The following is a 12,231-nucleotide window of genomic DNA, read 5'->3' on the forward strand; positions in this document are numbered from 1 at the left end:
GAGGAAATTTTCAAAATGAGACCTAAAAACCCCTTGCTAAGAAGCAAGGTTTCTGCCAGGGCATATAACTTATGGGGCCAGTCAACCTTGCAATAATGTTTTGGGAAAGCTGTTTATGTTAATTGTAGTTTAGGATTTGGGTGGAAAGACTGTTTCAGTTCTGGGGTTTTACTCTCCTATCAGGCCAGCTGCAGGCCCGGACGGGCCCCTGTTGGAAGGAAGTCAGCCCTCCTCCCCCCAAGAAGGAAGGGCCCTCCTGTCTGTGGTCGGGCAGCATTGTACTTGCTGGATTCCAAGCTGTCAGTCTCACGGCAGCACTCCCAGGACGCTTAGGCTGTAGATTGTTTTGTTAGGTTTCTCCTACAATTAATTTGGAAATTACCCAGCTGCCCACAGCCTCTCCCAGGTGTTCTGTAAACTACGGGTCTGTTCCTGCAGCCTGGGCCTTGGTGGGACCAATGGTGGTGGAGCTGGGGGGGGTAAGGTTTGGGTGACAGAAGGCACTGGCTGCCATGGTAGGGCTCATTTTAAGCAACAGTCAGTCCCCTTCAGCTTTAGCACTTACCATCCTACTCTGTAGAATCAGAAGCAACCAGATCCAACACACTTCACAGACATTACCTTTAAGCTTCACAGCTTGAAGAGATAAGTCAGGGGCATCTGATCCACCCCACTCAGAGACCCAAAGAGAGTGGATTTCCCTGGAGCTCTGGTCAAGATCAACAGGCCAGTCCTCCGATTCCCATATCCAGGAAGGAAAAATCCTCAGACATCTGATTCATTTCGCTGTAGACTTTCCTATGTGGGTTGAGTCCCTCCCATGCCAAGGTCATGTGACCTTGAGCTTATTCTCTCCTCTTGGGACCTCTGTGGCCTCTTCTGAAAAAATGCAGCGGAAACCTGCTGCTTCCTAAGACTGTTGTGAGGACCCGAAGGATGACATATGTGGAAGTGCTTGGTACACTCTGAACACAGTCACTCTTTGATAATGTCAGGATTACCAATAGTCAGCTCTGCCCCCGCAGAGCCACTTGAAGCTGGGGAACAACAATGGCATGAGAGAGCCTTGGACAGGTTCTAAGATATTAGCTCATGGCACAACCATAGAAAGTTACCTTCCCTGGCCTGTAGTTTCTCCTTCTATAAAATGAGGGTGGGACTAGACAACCTTTCAGCTGCAAGTTTATAAGAATAGCAAAGGAAATCTCAAAGGGAATAAACAAGGACTCAGTTCCTCCCCCCCCCTTCCCATAAAGGTCACCTTCTGTGTCAGTTAGGATGCATTTGGCTGCAAGTAACAGAAAAGCCCAAGGAAAAGCAGCTTAAACTTGGATGATATTTCTTATTTCCAGCAATAGGTGCCTAAAGCTATAATGAATCATTCCGGCATTAGTTCAGCAACGCAGTGACATCATCAGACACCTAGATTCTTCCCATCTTTCTGCTCTGCCATCCTTGGCAGGTTGGTTTGTTCTCTTAGGCTGACACCCTCCGGGTGCAATGTGGCTGCCACACTTCCAGGAGTCACACTCAAACAACATTCAGAGAAAGAAAAGGACTGTTTATCTTCCCCTGTCTCTTTTTTAAGAACAAAGACCTGTTTCTCAGAAGCCATCAGCACACTTTTCTGGATATCTCATTAGCTTGGAAAGTATCCTGTAGCCATTTCTGAGTAATTTCTGGCAAGAGTGATGGAATTATCACCATGGTTACCTTAGACAAGTCCAACATTGAATCCATGGGTACTCCAAGGGGTAAGTCTTCCCCTAAAACATATAACCAATTGGACCCTGGACAAAATCAGGGTCTATGAGCAAAGAAGGGGGAAGATAGCTGGGTAAATGACTGTGTTTGGTACACCTTATTCTTGAATATGGCAGAAAGAGGGTGTATTGTTTGTTTTATTTCTGTCCAGAATTTCCACTGTATGGTTGTCCTCAACATGCTCCATTTGATTGCTCTCAGCTCCACCCTCAAGACCCCTGCCAATCCCCACGATAGGATATTATTCTTTGTTTGAGCACCATTGCAGAGAAAATGTGGGCAGACCACACTTCGTGTAAGGTTAAATAGTTGTATGCAACTTTGATGAAAATTTAGAGTAAAAGCAAAGTGTTACATGGGAGGGAGAAATTTTGAAAATGCTCATATTAAACATAATTTTGCCATAGTGTAAGAAACCTTTCCCAGGGCTGCTCATGGACATGCCATGCTCCTACTCTCAGTCCCTGGTCCTGAGGTTCAGACCTCTGTGAGAGAGTGACATGATCTGTTGATGTTTGAGCTGCATCACACTTTGGCTACTGGCAGGAAAATGTCTGAGGGAAGCAGAAGAGGGAGAAGGGAGCCCTGTCAGGAGGCTGGTACCTTGATTGATGAGAGAGATAATGGAGGCTCCTATTGGGTTGGTAGCCTTAGAAGTCCCTAGGTGGTATGGGGCTAAGAGGTAATGGTCAGAACAAATTCAAGGTGACAGGAACACATAGAGGTGTTTAGGGAACAGCAAGCGTGCATTGGCTGGAGCCTAGAGGTGCAGGAAGGGCAGCTATGTGAGGAGTGGCTGTGAAGGGGGTTGGCATAGGAATCATAGAGGGTCCTGAGTGCCAGGTGAGGAGTTTGGGCTTTCGGCTGTAGACATCAAGAAGTCTTTCCCTGAAGAACTAAAGTCTGGCATCAGGAAGTGAAGCTGGTGGTGGTGGGGTGCAGAGTGGGGAGGCCCTGGCTGGCTGCTGGGAAGGGTATAGCTGAGAGTTAGGCCCTATGAGGCTGTGGTTCTCACACTTTATTTCTGATTGCTGAGTGTCTCCATGCTTGAAAAACCATGGGGCTTGGCTCTGCCCACACTCCAGGGAGAAGCCGCTTCACGTTCTCAGATATCAAGATAAGCCTGGGCTCTACACCAGGGCTGAGATCCGCCCTGATTCTGGCTTCCCGGTCTCTTCCTCACCCTGGGAGGGGCTTATAGTTGATCCCTGGGCCTCCCAGACTATGTGCTTCTGCACCTGGTTAACCCTGGGATAAGCTGGAAATCTGAGCCTTGGCTCACAGAAGAGGAGTTGTGGGGCTGGCAGAGGGGCACAGGGAATTCTGTAGGGAGCAGGTTTCCTCTCCTGAGGTAGATTAGTGAAGGCTATTCTAGGAACTCTGCAAAGTCTGGCTTTGGCCTCAGCTAGGAAGATGCTGGAGAGAGGGCAGGGATGGGGAGAGACCAGGCACCAAACTCATTAAGGGTCTCCTATCCATCCTGACCCCACCTGTCTGCCCCATTTTTTCTTTGGTTCAGTTTTTAACTTAGGTCATTGCTCAGTTTAGGCTGAGAAGCACCAGTCATACTGCTTTCCTTCTAGGTAGTTCTAAGCTATTATTTAACCAGTCCCAGCCTAGTTTACCCGTTCATCCAATGGAGGCCCAAACAGGGAAATCTTCCAAGGTGCACTCCTCCCCAACTCCCAGCTCACACTTTTAACACACCCCCATCTTCACATTGCCTTTTATTAAGATGATAATCAAAGGCAATCTCCCTTGGGGGAGGCATAGGTTCTAGTCCAGCTTGGACACTTACAGCTGTGAGATCTTGAGTAAGTCACATGCCCTTTCTTTAGCTCCTTCGAAGCTCTATACACACCCACGGTATTCCTATTATTGAGAACTCATATGATCACTGAGATGAGAGTCCTGGTTCTCCCAATGAGTTGGTATGTGATCCTGGGTTCTGGCCTCATTCCTCAGTCTGGGCTCCTGCCCCATTCCTCAATCTGGACTCCTGCCCCATTCTTTGGGAGACATGCCCTGTCTGAACTGCTTTCCATCAGGGCATTTTTTGCTCAGTTACCAGGAGTCAGCTCTTCTCAGGAACAGAATGAGCATGGAAACCAGATTCTCCTGAAAGTTGTGTGTTTGAGGCAGGACATGATTCATTAGAGTGTCCAGGATCTTGGGCTGACCAAGGGGCACTTAGAATGTTCTAGTAGAGGATCCCTTGGTCAGAATGAACTCAGAGATAGGGACCCCTTCCTGCTGGCCACTGTGTCCCAAGAAGAGAGCCTTTTTCCTCCAAAACCCCCAACTACCCGAAATTTGGGGCTGGAACTGAGGTATCAGAGGCCAAGTTTATTCCATACTTGGGCAATGACTGCTGCTTAGGGAGGGTACAGAAACCAGAACCCAAGGTCTCCAAAGTGCCTCAGAAGCCTGGGTTCTTGCTCTGGCTCCAACTGGCACCTCAGCTTTCAAGATGCTTTCAGGTATACCTTTGTTGAATGCCATGTCACAGTCACCCATATGGCTGGGAACATGAGGTGAGATGTATTCTAGGGCTAGATTCCAAGACGCAGAAAATATACCCAAGGGAGGAGACGAAATGCTTCACCTGGACCAACTTCTCCCCTTGCAGCCCAGCACTCTCCTCTGTGCAGCCAGAGCCTCACAGTAGCACTGGATCACTGGTTGGGGACTTTGGTCAGAAAACAGCAGGCTCCTGGAAGGTAGTCTGAGATCGTTGATCTCAACAACTTAACACATGTTTTTTCATTTCTCTAAATATCTGCCCCTTTACCTAGGCATATGAATCACCTGAGGGTCTTGCTGAAATGCAGGTTCTGGTCCAGTAGATCTGGGGTATGGCCTGAGATTCTGCATTTCTAGTGAGCTTCCACGGGATGCCCATGCAGCTGGTCTAAGGCCCACACTTGGAGTGGCAAGGCCTCAGGGCCTCAGCCTCTTATGTAAAATAGCAGGAAGGGTGTCCTGGCCCTGCCTCCGGGATTCATATGAACAAAAACAGAGAACTTCAAGAATGTGAGAGTAAAAGAGACCTGCCATCTAGTTTTGTAGATGGTGAAAATGAGGCCTACTCAGTGCAGGAAGGGATTGTTCAAGATCTTACAGGATTTCAGTGAAAAAGTTGAGACTCAGGTCTCCTGCGTAGGAAAAACAAAAACAAAAACTAGAAAACATACTCACCGAGGTGTTTGCTGTGCTTTCTCTGGGAAATCTATGGATCCTTTGATTTCTTTCTTCTAACTTGTGTTATTATTATTTTTACAATGAAGATGTACCAATTTTGTAATAAGAAAAAACTTAATTTTAATAAAAGAAAATCCTCACAAAGTTCTTAGTAAATGAGATTATGTTTATGAGCCAGCGGGGTATGTTTATGAGCCAGCGGGGTAAACTGTAACTATATACATTAGCTTCATGTCATGGGTTTGTAATTCAGCTGAAACCGTCCCGAATTTATTTCAACGACATCACCCTTACTCCTCTGGGCACACGAATCGTGGAGATGTGAAGGAAGGCCAAAGACGGTTACCATCTACAAGCGCCGCCAGCAGCTTCCTGCCCCCTTTTACCTCTGCTGTCTGGACACTTCCCCCAAACGCTGGCCACAGGAATCTTTTCCCTTAAATTGAGGAAAAAGGTTCCCTAATCCGTTTTCGTAGTAAAAGACCTCAGGCCAAGTCTGCTTTTGTTGCTGGTTTCCTAAGCTTAATTGCAAGCAAAGTTAATTTGAAAGAAAATAAATGTTACAGCTCTGGGGCGAATTCTAACGAGCCTTGGGCAATTAGGGAAGAACGCATCTAATTACCCACAGCCCGGGGGCGCCTGCACACGACGCTGGGGTGCAGGGCCCAGAGAGGGGCAAACGATTTTTCTAGTTTCATGCATAGGAAGAAGAAGAAAAAAATAAAGAAACGCGCCTCCCGATTCTGAGCTCCCAGATGGGGGAACCGAGAGGTTGTGTTCCACTGTTTGGGGATTCTTAGAGTTGGCATGTTCCAAGACGCTGCAGTGAAATGTTCTCAAGATTAGAGTCCTGAGGACTGCAGGGTCGGCCCGCTCGCTCGCCAGGCTGTGGTTGAAGCCGGAGCCGCGCTCACTCGCCTGCGCAGCGCCCATTCTAGGCAGGCCGGGTGGCCCGCGAGCTTCGGATGCGGCCCGAAAGAGGCCGAGAAGGGCTGACTCTCGAGCGTTTCCCTGTCTTCTCCCGGCTGCCGCTGCACACACCCAGTTCCCTCCTCGAGGCGTCCTCTTTCTCCAGGCACAGACCCTCTCTTTGGACAAAATCGCACCTGAGGTCCTAGTCGACAAATTGGGCGGAGGGTGCCGAGTCGCATGCACTTTCCCACCCCAACCTTCCCGCTCCCGGAGCTTTACCCCCACGCTCCCCAGGCTTCGGGATAAGGCTACGCTTTAAAATTTTAAAGCCCTCCTGTGCCCAGCACTTTATAGTTCACAAGCGCTTTTCACCTCTCTTGTCCCCTTTAGCTTAAGGAGGACACTCCGTGGCAGGAGTCACAAATTCCCCTTCACAAACGTGGACACTGGAGGAAAAGGGACTCCTCCAGTCGACTTGGTAGTTAAAAAAGAGACAAAAGGTCAACTACCGCACTAACTGGGCATATAGACCACCCTTTCCCAGCCCAAATATGGCTCCTGGGCCCTTGCTAGTCCAGTACTAAACCCCTGAGAGAGGGCTCTCAATTTCTGGCCACTACCAATTAGGCAAGGCATCTTGGCTTCTGGGCTGGGAGAGCCAGACTGTCTAGCATGCCCATGGAGAACCTTTGAATTTAACACCTGCAAGGGTCTATATGGAGACGAGAGGGGCCCAATACCTACACTTTTGCAAGGACGCAGGGCTGGATGTGGAATCTGGACCCAGACAGCAAGGTCAGTTCTCCAGAGACCTCCTGCCTCCAGATGGTCATTTACCCACCACTGAAGCCAGGAAAGACCAGCACCTAGACCCGTAGGGTCCAGTACGGTAGCCATCAGCCACATACTGCTATTGAGCACTTGGCATGTGGCTAGTCCAAATGTAGATGAGTTGTGAGTATAAATGCACTCCAGATTTTGAAGATTTAGTATGAAAAAGGTAAAATATCTCAACAAATTTTTATATTGATTATACATTGAAATGATAGTTTGGCTATATTGGCTTAAATACAATATATTAGTTAATCTCAACTGTTTATTAATGTGGCTACTAGAAAATTTTAAATTACATGTGTAGTTTCCATTCTGGACAGTACTCATTTAGACAAATACCCGTCTGGACTGAATCACATTCGCATGCCTTTGTGAACAAGAGAGCACAATTCCCAAGATTAAAAATAAAAATTACCACTGGTTTTCAGTCTTCTTTCTCACGCAACCCCCACCCCTTCGCTAGCAAGTTAACTACTCAGAAAGGTGCAGAGTTTCTCTTGCCAGAACTCACTTGATCAAAGATTTTTTATTAAAACAGTTCATCTGAACACTCAGGTTTATCTGAGAGCTGCATACCGAGCCTCTGAAGTATTTAACCCTGGAAATTTTGGTTCCAGAATAAAAACTTAACAAGGTATCTTAAGAGAAAGGTGGGAAAACAATTGAGTTTTCTCTGCTTTGGGTCAGCTTGATGTTTAAAACGAACGGATACAAAACAAAGTTAAAAATCCAGTTTCTTTCTAAAGCTTACTTCACTGATGGACCCAGTTAATTTTTCTCTTTCCTTTTTGTACTGCAGAGACTGCCAGGGATGGAAGAGCCACGTCAACAAGCCGAAACCAAAGGGCTGCCCTGAGTCCTGTCGTCTCTTTGAATTTTAGTTTTCCAATTTGGTGCAGGGTCACTTACTGAAATGAAAGCGTGGACAATGGACAAATGTATTTTTACCTGTCTCATTGGAAAACCCAATTTATGACCTAGCATAACAGCTGCCGAATGATCAGCACATCATGCTCAAAAGGTTCAAGAAATTATAATATAATTGCTGCTTGGAACCAATCCAGAGACTTCAGGGCAGGAGCTTGTCCTAAGCTCTGTTCCAGTTCTTGGGAATAGGGTCAGGCCCTGGGTGGCCCACCGATGCTGCCAGATTCGCAGGGCAGCATCCACGATGAAGCGGCCCTTAAAGGCCATATGGCGTCGAATCCTGCAGCCCTCTTGTATGGCAGATGAAGAGACTGGGGATGTGGGCGATGGGATTAGGTCACACTCTGGAGCTGAGGCACAGTCTCCAGACTAAGAGCCAGGTCTGCAGTTCTCAAAGGCAGGGAAAACCAGCCCCAGGTCAAGAGAAGCAGGACCCTCCCCCCCCCCTTTTTTTAAAGGAGGGGGCTACTTCTTTTGCAAACTCATCTTCCTCACCTTAAGGAAGGCGCTATTGGAGCCTTTGCTGTAGTAATCAAAGGCGCAAGAAGCAGAACCGTGTAAAAGGTCCGGCCGAGTTTCTTGCAATACAGGGATGAGTGAAGACATGGTGGTGATTCCCCACAGTTCAGACCTAGACTCTGGTGTACTCACTACGCTGCGCCCCCATTATCGCCAAGTACCCTCCCCAGTAGAATGTGAAAGGCATGTCCTTTGGAGCTTCGCCTTACTGAGGGTCCTTTGTCCCAGTCCGTGGGCCCTCGCTGCCTCTCCCCACATCCTCCCATTTCCAAAGCGGACCTGTGTGTACGCGGTGCGCTGGGAGGCTATGTATGCCTCTCCTGCCCTCTCTGTCCCTTCCACGTGGCTCTCAAATCCTCTCTTCAGTCCTGTTCTCAGGTCTCAGGGAAACTTAGTTCATGTGGAGAGCCGAGGTATCTATGAATTTTCGACCGAAAGCTCGGCTCACATGGCGGACACATATCGATCCACCCCGCCAGGGTAGGCAGTCGCATGGCGAGCATGATAGGCGCCTCCACTGCCGGCTCCGAGCTGCCCCCCAGGATTGTAGCAAGGCCCCAGCGCTCCAAACTGGCCGGGCGATGTGCGCCCATAGAAGTCCACTGGGGTCTCAACGCCACTACTGCTGCCACCCGCGGGGGGCGAGGCGGGCCCCGCCAGCCGGCCAGCCGCTGCGAAGAGGGCACTGCCTGCGCCCTGCGGGTACGCGCCATCGGGGCCTGCGTAGGCGGCCGCGTAGGCAGAGGGGTTGGTAGGTCGGGCCCCCGCGCAGCCTGCAGGCTGGTAGCCGGTGGTGGCTGCAGAGGCGCTGGCCGAGGCAAAGGCGCAGGAACCCGCGGGCCCCGACGACGCGGGGCCCAGTTCTGGGCTGAGTGGCCGTTCAGGCACCAGGCCGAAGACGCGGCACGGTCCTGGCGACGCAGCCGGGTAGTAGACAGGGGGCGGCGCGGTAAGCGTCGGCGGGGCATAGCCTGCGTAGACGGCGCCGGGGTAAGACGGGCGCGCAGAGGGCACTGCTCCCGGGAAGATGGCGGCGGCGGCGGCGGCGGCGGCGGCAGCGGCGGCGGCGGCCGCCGCGTCGTGCATGTAGGCTGGGTAAGTGGAGAGGTCCGAGCGCTTGAAGCGCTTGCGGCGGCGCAGGAAGCTGCCGCTCTCGAACATGTCCTCGGCGTTGGGGTCGAGCGCCCAGTAGTTGCCCTTGCCTGGACGGCCAGCCTCGCGCGGGATCTTGAGGAAGCAGTCGTTGAGCGTCAGGTTGTGGCGGATGCTGTTCTGCCACTTTTTGGGGTTGTCGCGGTAGAAGGGGAAACGCTCCGTAATGAACTTGTAGATGCCGCCTAGCGTGAGGCGGCGCTCAGGCGCGTGCGCAATGGCCATGGCAATGAGCGCAATGTAGCTGTAGGGTGGCTTTCCGCGCTGCAGGGGGCGCTTCCGCCGACGCCCACCGGTGCCGCGACCCGTGGCCTCCGTTGGGACCCCGGTCGCCGCCTCACTGCGCTCCTCCTTCACGGCCGCCAGCACCTCCGTCTGAGGCGGCGGCGGCGGCGGCCGGCTCTCAGCCGTCATGGCGCAGCCGTCCCGCGTCCTGGGCGTCCCCGCCGCCCGCTACTGTCGAGGGGCGGGGGCGGGTCTCGGAGGCTGCGGGGCCGGACTGCTGGCCAAAGGAGTGGGCCCTGGACCCCTCTGCGGAGAGCTCTGGGAGTCCTTGCGGGCTGGCACTCGGAGCACAGCTTCCCCAGGGGTGCGCTGGAGTCTTGGCGCTCTCGGTTTCCGGGCTGGCTCGCGGCAGACGGAGGCTCAGGAGTGTCCCGCCCACCGACGGCTCTGCTCGTGTTCTGCAGCTCGAGGCCAGGAGCCGGCAGCGATGTCGGGAGCGGGACTAGGCCCTAGTCGCGGTCTGAAGGGCCCTTTGCGCGCTGGTGCCAGGCGGTCAAGGGGCCCGGAAACGGTCCAGGGCTGGGGCGCCTGCAGCTGGTCTGTGCCTCCCGCTGACCTGGGGCTAACCGTCGTCGAGTCCTGCGCCCAGAGGAAGCTGCGGGCTGGAAGGCCTGAAGCGAGGGCAGTTAGTGCAGACTTGAGGCACTCCGGTGGGGGCTGCCTAGACCGCGCCTGTGCGGCCCAGCCGGTGGAGGGTAAAGAGGCGAGCTGCAGGCGCAGCGCGGCGACTGTTCCTCTCCGCAGCTTTGGCCTCCGGCCGCCGAGACCGCAGGCGAGGCGCTCCCTTGCACACACCCGGACGGCTCCTCCCTCCACCGGCTTCTCTCCTTAAAGGCGCCAGGAAGCTTGGGGCGGCGCCCCGTCCCCGCCCGCCCCCCGACCGCCCGCCCCCTGGGCCCGCGCGCACCTCTGCAGGTGGGAGCAGCGGTGGAGGCGCGGCGGGAGCCCCACAACGTCAGAGCTGGGAGGGCTCTCGGAGATCGCCCGGGGCCGGCCTCCCTACGCGCCGACGGGGAGACTGAGGCCGGGAGAGTCCGGGAACCGTCTCGAGAGACCTCGGCGCCGGAACTCAGAGCTTCTGGACTTTACCAGCCTCTGCAGAGGGCTGGGGCCCGCAGTGAAAGGACAGGCTCGCTTCATTTTTTATTGTCCAGAGAGGGTGAGAATTGGCGGAGGGGGCGCTTGGTTCTTGTGGGGCAGGGGATGGGGAAGGGAGACCTTCCAGGTGGCTGGCTCTTAAGATATTTCAAGGATGATTTTCAAACCCCAGTCAGGGCTGCCTTGCCCATTGCCCGTCCAGTCCCTCATCTTTCAGACGGGGATTCCAAGGCCCCATAGAGGAGGTGACTTGCCCTGGCCTCACCGCGACTTTGCCGGCTAGCGGAGTCTCACACTTGCGTCTCTGTTAGGACTGCTCTTTGCCCCCTCTGTGCCTGAGGCAGCCACTTTCTCTTTTTGAGGCCCAGGTTCCTCGACTGCACGGAGGGTTTGCACCTCAAGAGACCTTCCGTTATCGACATTTAGGGAAAGGCCACCCCACCTCCACCATCTGTCTTTGGGTGACTCAGGACCCCTCTATATGACGGAAAGTGGCACACAGCTTAAAGATGATGAAGGCTAGGCTTCTGTCCTCTCGTAGTAACCTCCTCCTCCAGTTCACCCAGGCCAGGGAGGGTTCCGCGTGGCTCCCAGGACCCCCGGGGGCCTTCCCGCAGAGGGGCGCGAGGGCTGCGAGAGGCTGGGGCCGAGGTGAGGGCGCTCCAGGTGGGCACGTCTCCCGGGGGAAAGGACGGGCAGGGGGGACCCGTTTGCTTCGCGGGTGTCCGGTTTCTGAGTTCGTTTCCGGCCATCCCCCAGGGCGGGATCTCCCGCCTCAAGCGAGAGAGACTCCCAGCTGCGGCCGCCCCATTAGCCTGGGTTCTCTTTGTGGTCTTGCACAGGGACACCTCGGGCCCGTCCTTTGTCCCAAGCGGGGCCTCAATTTTCTCCTCTGTGAATTGGGGGCGGGAGGGCATATGCAGACCTCGGAGGAGGCTCCTTCTGCCCTTAGGAATCCGGGCCTTGGCGCCGACTCCAGAGATTCCAGCCGGGGTGCAGCTTTCCGCGGGGCTGTGGGTGTAGGGCGTGGCGGAGCGAGTCTCCAGAGCGCGGGCGACACGTCCTCCAGGGGTTTTAGTCGCGTCCTTCGAGGCGGTGAGCTCTCTGTGGGTTGAGCCCCGCTGAGCATTGGGCAAGTACCTTCGGAAGAAAGAGGCAGAGAACCCCGATCCCCGCTTGGCGGATCCGGGTTTGTAAACAGAAGCGCGGTTTGCATGTAGACCTTCCTCAGTGGATGGGCCCTCGAACGACTGGAGAGTGCTTTTTCACTCGTTCAGCAAAACTCTCAGTATCCTTCTAACAAAGTAACGAAAATGCGAAAATCCAGATTTCGATGTTACATATTTTTTGTTGTAAAATGGGGAAAAAAGTTTAAAACAATTTTATTTTAACCAGATCACATCATAACAATATTTCAGTACTGAATTTTGTGGTTCTATTTTTAATGTTCTATTTTTAATTTTGGACCACTATCCTAACGTGTTTCCATAAATCAAATAATGTGATTCTGTAATTCTAAGCGTCCATGACCAGAAGCCT

At 52.9% G+C, this 12,231-nt stretch overlaps 1 protein-coding gene across 1 annotated transcript; it reads right to left on the reverse strand.

The window, feature by feature from the left end:
* Positions 1 to 6,959: 6,959 nt before the first annotated feature.
* On the reverse strand, positions 6,960 to 10,405 carry FOXE1 (forkhead box E1). The gene has a single exon (XM_027039510.2). The coding sequence runs from the start codon at positions 9,721 to 9,723 to the stop codon at positions 8,602 to 8,604; it is 1,122 nt and encodes a 373-aa protein (XP_026895311.1). The 5' UTR covers positions 9,724 to 10,405; the 3' UTR covers positions 6,960 to 8,601.
* Positions 10,406 to 12,231: the final 1,826 nt, after the last annotated feature.

The sequence above is a fragment of the Acinonyx jubatus genome, chromosome D4, assembly GCF_027475565.1.
Source record: "Acinonyx jubatus isolate Ajub_Pintada_27869175 chromosome D4, VMU_Ajub_asm_v1.0, whole genome shotgun sequence".
Lineage (NCBI taxonomy): Eukaryota > Metazoa > Chordata > Mammalia > Carnivora > Felidae > Acinonyx > Acinonyx jubatus.

What these genes read in the sequence shown, in the direction of transcription:
- FOXE1 (XM_027039510.2), bottom strand. Translation starts at nt 9,723, where the DNA reads ATGACGGCTGAGAGCCGGCCGCCGCCGCCGCCGCCTCAGACGGAGGTG.